The 6,008-nt window shown below is 46.2% G+C and overlaps 1 protein-coding gene across 1 annotated transcript in view; it reads right to left on the reverse strand.

Annotated features, from left to right (window-relative positions):
- NID2 (nidogen 2) overlaps nucleotides 1–6,008 on the reverse strand; it is a 63,156-nt gene that overhangs the window by 56,462 nt on the left and 686 nt on the right. The window contains exons 2-3 of the mRNA XM_015570506.1: nucleotides 5,560–5,736; nucleotides 4,608–4,916 (exon numbers count right to left, since the gene is read on the reverse strand). Coding sequence (XP_015425992.1) covers nucleotides 4,608–4,916; nucleotides 5,560–5,736 — 486 coding nt within the window. The remainder of the gene's footprint in view (nucleotides 1–4,607; nucleotides 4,917–5,559; nucleotides 5,737–6,008) is intronic.

Here is a 6,008-nt window from a genome sequence, read left to right on the forward strand (position 1 = left end):
TCATTCTGGATGTCCTCACCGCTATGCCTCAGCCTCAGGTTAAACTCTTTCAGATCGACTGCAAACCTCCCCTCTTCTGGATGTCAGCTCCAGAAGTCAAAAAGCAGCAACAACATCCTGCTCTTACCTCACATTTTCTCTGTGGATCCAATGCCCTCCATCGATGGCCATCAGCCTTTGAAACAAGTCAACATTCCTCAGGCCCCATAGGGGCTTCCAATGGGCACCTTTCTGCTCATCTTATGTTACTGCCCCATGACTCCTTCACCCATTTTTCCAGCTTCAGCTCTCCAGCCTTCTCCCACACACTCCAGCTCAGGACAATCTCTCCAGCTGCCTCGTTCTCAAGACCCATTCTTACAGCCCAACTTAAAATCCAGATCAACAAAACATTCCCTGTCCCACACAGATCTGTGTAACTAACCCCCATCCCTCCAACAACAGCAAAGCAATACTCCCCTTCCCAAAAAATGCAGCTGAAGTAAACACTAGCCCTCTTTCCGTCAGTAAGTTCTTTGATGTCAATACCGTGACTTCTTTGCTCCGTAAAGTACCTATGACAGCTCAAGGAATCTCAGATGAACTGAGTTGATAAACACTATTTGTTCATATTTTTAGATGCAGTTACATCTTGATATCCCTGCAGTATCAGCTACAACATCCTGTCACACCCACCTTGAATATCCATGGAAAGGGCAACAACTGACGTCGTTTAAGTAGTAAAGATGCCATTCCTCTGATATCTTCAAATTTCAGGTAACTTTGCAACATAAGGTTAATATGCCAAGGTTTAAGAAAGCCATGTAGAAATCCTTCAAGCAAAGTAGACAATTTGCCAAAATCTACCTCCAAAGAACTATTAAAACAAGAACTCAAGTCACAGAGCTCTTTAAAGTATTCAGAACAACCTTCAACACGGGTAATTGAAAAAACATTCTTTCTCTAAACAGAATCTTTATCTCCTTTCTAAATGAAACAAACTCTGAAGCCAGCTCAGCATATGGCAATGTCCAACGATGGATTTTAATTACAAAAGTGAAAGAGAGATGGAATCTACAAATCTTCCTGCACTCCCCACCCCAAAAAAAGCCCAGATGGAAACTGCAATTTGGAAAACCTTGTATTAAAGAGTCCTTATGTAAAGGACTTGCATCCTTGCAAGATCGAGAAATAAAAGAACCAGAACCTGGTCCCATCAAGCCAATGAAGGGGAACACAGATTGGGTGAGCATCCACACCAGATGGGTCTAAGGCAGTGGTTCTCAACCTTCTGGCCCTTTAAATACAGTTCCTCATGTTGTGACCCAACCATAAAATTATTTTCGTTGCTACTTCATAACTGTAATGTTGCTACTGTGATGAATCATAATGTAAATATCTGATATGCAGGATGGTCTTAGGCGACCCCTGTGAAAGGGTCGTTTGACCGCCAAAGGGGTCGCGACCCATAGGTTGAGAACTGCTGCTCTAGGGATGGCAGTGGCTACATAAAAATGTCACTTTAGCTCATTCTCACAATCCTGTAAGGGAGGCATTGCTACTCCATTTCACAGCTTAGAAAACTAAGGCTAAGACTGAGTCATTGTTTCTGAAATCACTGGATACCATTTCATAATCACTTTTTCCTTCAAAATGGTTTTAACTTTATTGTCATTGTCTTTACATCACCCGGAAAGATGGGGAAGAGAAGCATTATTCCCACACTACAGGTGAAATTGAGAAAAATAATAACAAAGTCATGCTATCTGTATTTTAATTTTTGATTTCAAATAAGCCCTGACAAAATTGGAACTTAAAGCTGTAGCGTGATTTCCTCTCCCCTATTCATCTCATTCAAGTTAGTCTTTCTATTCCGTGTTGAAAAGTAAGGCAGATACAGCTGAATCTCTCCAGAGTGTTGGAATACTAATTTGTATCAATAGGGTCCATCGTAGCAGATTTCATTCCAAGCTCATTTTTCCTTTGAACTCATTATGGTTCCTAGGACTCTTCTGGTACTAAGATCACATCAAGACAATAAAGCTCCAGCCTTATTTATGGGGAGTCTTAGGAAAAGGCACAACTATAGTGTCTACCTTCATCACCTGTGCCAACGAAATGGGTCTTGCGTGGAAAAAAAAAGTCTGGGTAAAAGCAACCTAAGAACCAATAAATCTAAACCTACCTTTGTATTCTAAACCTACCTTTGCCTCACTAAGAGCCCAAGTCTGGATAATAGCTTTAACTTCTATTTGCCATTATCTGTGAAATGCAAACGATAAGTCATGTGGTACTTGTCTTGTAGGATTGTTGTGGGAAGACAGTATGATAAAAATATTATCAGAATGAGCTAGATAACTTATACAAACAACCTCTATAAGTAGTCAGTCTTCCTTTGTGCCCTCACCTTCTCAATACAATCAAAAAGAGTTCTCTTAACAAAAACTATCAATCCCCTGCTTTAAATCCTTCAAAGGTTGCCTATCGCCAAAGAACCAAGTCCAAGCTCTCAGTACATTATCTGCTAATTCCCACCTCATGGCCTTTCCGGCCTCCTGTCCCACCACCCTCCTCTTCAGTGATCATATAGCACACACAATGCCCCAAACACATTCTACTCTACAGCACATGGCTGATATGTCATAGACTATCCTTTTGGGAATGTTCTACTCTGCTCAACTCAGACTCAAAGCTACTTCTTCATTGAACCTTCCCTGATAGTGTCTCCTAACCAGAGAGGAGTAGTGTTATTCTCCATAAGTAAAAATGCTACTACACTTACTATATTGAATAATCATGAATGTTCCTACTAAATTATGAGATCCTTGGGAGTCAAGAGTATGTCCTTTCATGACGTCTATGTCAGTCCTGATATACAGTAAGTATGCAAAAAAGGTTTGTTGGATGAATAAATCTCAACTATGCTTAAATGTAAATTACTTACACACACACATATGAATATGCCACATATTCATAAAATAAAAGACTGGAAGAAAATAAACTATTAGCAGTGGTGACCTCTGGTTAGTGAAATTATAACTAATGTTTATTTTCTTTTCTAAATGTTTTATTGTAAGTATGCTATAATTAATTTTAAATGTTTTTTAAACTTATAAACAAAAATGAATGAATGAATGAATGAATGCAACATGATGGTGGGGGCCATACCTTACTCAACTTTCTCCAACTCTTTACCTAGCCCAATGCCCTACACAAAAGAGGTGGTCAATATATCTGTTTAAGTTCAATGTATTCTGTTGAATTGAATAATTAAAATGTCAAACCATGTATTGTTTAAAAAGTATTCAATAAACAAAACTAGATGTTGCCTGGCCCCAAAAAATGAGTGGTCAAAAAATCATAAATTTGAACAATTTTTATTTCTAAATCTTTTATGCTTAGTATAGTCTTATAGCAAATACTTCTCTTACAGAACACATAAATATGGCCACCATCTTGAAATACTCAGTGAGAGTGGGCAAGCTACTTAGTTTCTCAGGGAAGAGATGTAGCATCTTTCTGTAGCTAAGAACCACTTTGATGAGTTAAAATAGAGATAAATTGTAAGCGTTTCAGCCCTTGGAGTATAACACTTTTGATTCAGGTCTAATTTCAATGGAGGAAGTCCCTACCTACTCCAGGAATGAGGCAGTTTACCATTTGCCAAGCCGCCCTGACCCCACCTGATGTCCATTTGGTTGCTGCCACGCCTAAAGACGGGGAGCTTGGGTTGCTCCTCAGGCAGGGACTATAAAACAAATTGAGGACAGTCTCCTGGAAATGAGGGGGCATGGAAACCTGGAGGGCAAGTTGGCAAAAGCTATTAATAACCTTATAAAAAGTTCATCCCTCTGGCCCACCAATTCCAAACCCTAAAATGTCAACTGAAGACACGCGCAAAGATTTGGCTTCAAAAAAGTGCTTCACAAAATTAGTTATAATGATAAAAAATTGGAAATAACCTTAATGACCACTGTGGTAAATCCAGTGGGTGGAATATAATGCAGACTTTATAAATAACGTTGTAGAAATAGATTTACCGACACTGAAACATATTCACAATATACTACTTAGTGAGGGGAAAGTAGGCTACAGAACAGTATGTGCACTGTGAACCCATCATTGTTAATAGAAAATGACAGATAAATATAGATATTGATAGAGGGGGGAAAAAACTTCTGCAATAAACAGGAAAAATGTTTAACAGTGGTTATCTTTGAGTGGTAGGAAAATGAGAGGCTGTTCTTTTTAAAACTGCCTGTATTTGCTTATGTTTTTCTTTCAATGAACATATAATTAGGAATAATTCTTGTATACTTAGAGGTGATTCTTAAAATAAACAACCAAACAGTCAACTGCCTTGTGCTCTGAGGGCCTTCAGCATCTGCACTGGGGCCCTCTCATTCCCTAAGCACGTTCTCCTGCTAGAAGGGACCACCTCTGGGATCCTCAGTGGAAGCCTGAAGACTTCACATCCAGGCCACTTCAGCCTGGTGCCACCAAAGGATACATCAGGTTCAGCTCAAGAGCAGACTCTGAAAAGACTCCAAGTCGCTCCCTGGGTTCCAGCCCAGAATTCAAGCCCATCCCTTCACAGGCTCAGCAGCCAAGCACCCCTTGTCACTTACCTCCCCGGAGGGCGGCATCCCGAGCCTGGGCTCCTGGTAGGCGCCCACCTGCTCCCAGGTGGCCAGGAAGGCGTGGGTGGGGGTGAAATCCGAGGCGGTGCGCGGGAAGCTGGTGCGCACGTAGCGGGCAGCCAGGTCCAGCACCTCGGGACTCGCGTCCTCGCGGTACAGGATCCTGCCTCTGCCCTGGCTCGTGTCGATGTCGGCCAGAAAGGGAGCAATGGCCGGGAAGTCCGTGGGGAAACCATCGTCCACATACTGGGTCTCCCTGGGGAAGTCTTGGGTGGAGATGATGCCGTTGGTGCCCACCTGGGAGAGGAGGGGGACAAAAGGTGGCGGTCGCTTGATCTGCAAGGAGCCCGAGGGCGGCCACCACAGGTCCAGACATGCACGCCCACCCGGCTCCTCAAGGAGGGAAGGGAACCGCCCCAGGCATGACGCTCCCCCTTCCCCAAAGCCTGGGAGGCCAACTCCTGCTTCAGAGCAACTCCGGCCCGTGTCCCAGCCGCCCTCTCCTACTCTACAACCCGACGCAATAGGTCCGGGAGCCCTAAAACTTGTTCGCATATTTCCTTCCTTGGCGCACAACCCTGGAGAAAACCTCCGAGTCCGAGGCTGGGGCACCCCAGCTCTGCCGACGTGCGCAGCCTTCTCGCCGCCCTCACTGGCAGCCCCACTGGCTGCCCCAGCAACGCTACCTTCTTCTCTGCCCGGACGCTCCTGATGCCGCGAACAGGTCTAGCTCTCTCACTGGGGGCAAGGAACGCCGCGGGTCCGGCAGCAGCATCGCTGCAAAGCCTGGTCCCACCCCAGGGCGCTCGGGGACAGCACAGCGTGCGCACTATTCCCTCCCCTCGGAAGTCAGGGTTCGGTGAGACCCACACGGCACGGACCCCTGGGGAGGAGCTGCGGGAAGCCTGCCGGTCCCGCACCCAGAGGGGGCCGCACTTACGTAGAGGTAGCTGAACTGAGCTTCGTAGAAGCGCAGGGGACTCGCCAGCTTCACCGCGGCTGAGCTCTCGTCGTCGCCTTCCTTCAGGAGCTGGTCCCCCCTAAACTGCCCGTAGGGGAAGAGCCCGCTGGGGTCCAGCGCCGCGGCCCGGGACAGCAGGGGGCGGGCCTCCCCGCCCTCTCAGCACGCTGATTGGCTGCGGCCCTACCCGGGGACCAATCACCGGCTCTGAGAAAATTCGACAGCAGCCGCCACATCTGGTTCTCGTTAAAAGTTTGCTAAGGCAGGGGTTGCGGAAGCGGCCCCGCTTTTACCCCAGGCGAGGGGAAAGCCCCCGGCCGGCGCTGCCCAGAGCTGCCCCTTCTTCTCCGCCTCCGCTCCCCGAGACCTCCCGGGGCACCCCCTCCCTCCCGTCTGGTCCCCGGGAGCCCCGCCCCCGGGGACCCAAG

This window comes from Myotis davidii, unplaced genomic scaffold, assembly GCF_000327345.1.
Source record: "Myotis davidii unplaced genomic scaffold, ASM32734v1 scaffold847, whole genome shotgun sequence".
Classification (NCBI taxonomy): domain Eukaryota; kingdom Metazoa; phylum Chordata; class Mammalia; order Chiroptera; family Vespertilionidae; genus Myotis; species Myotis davidii.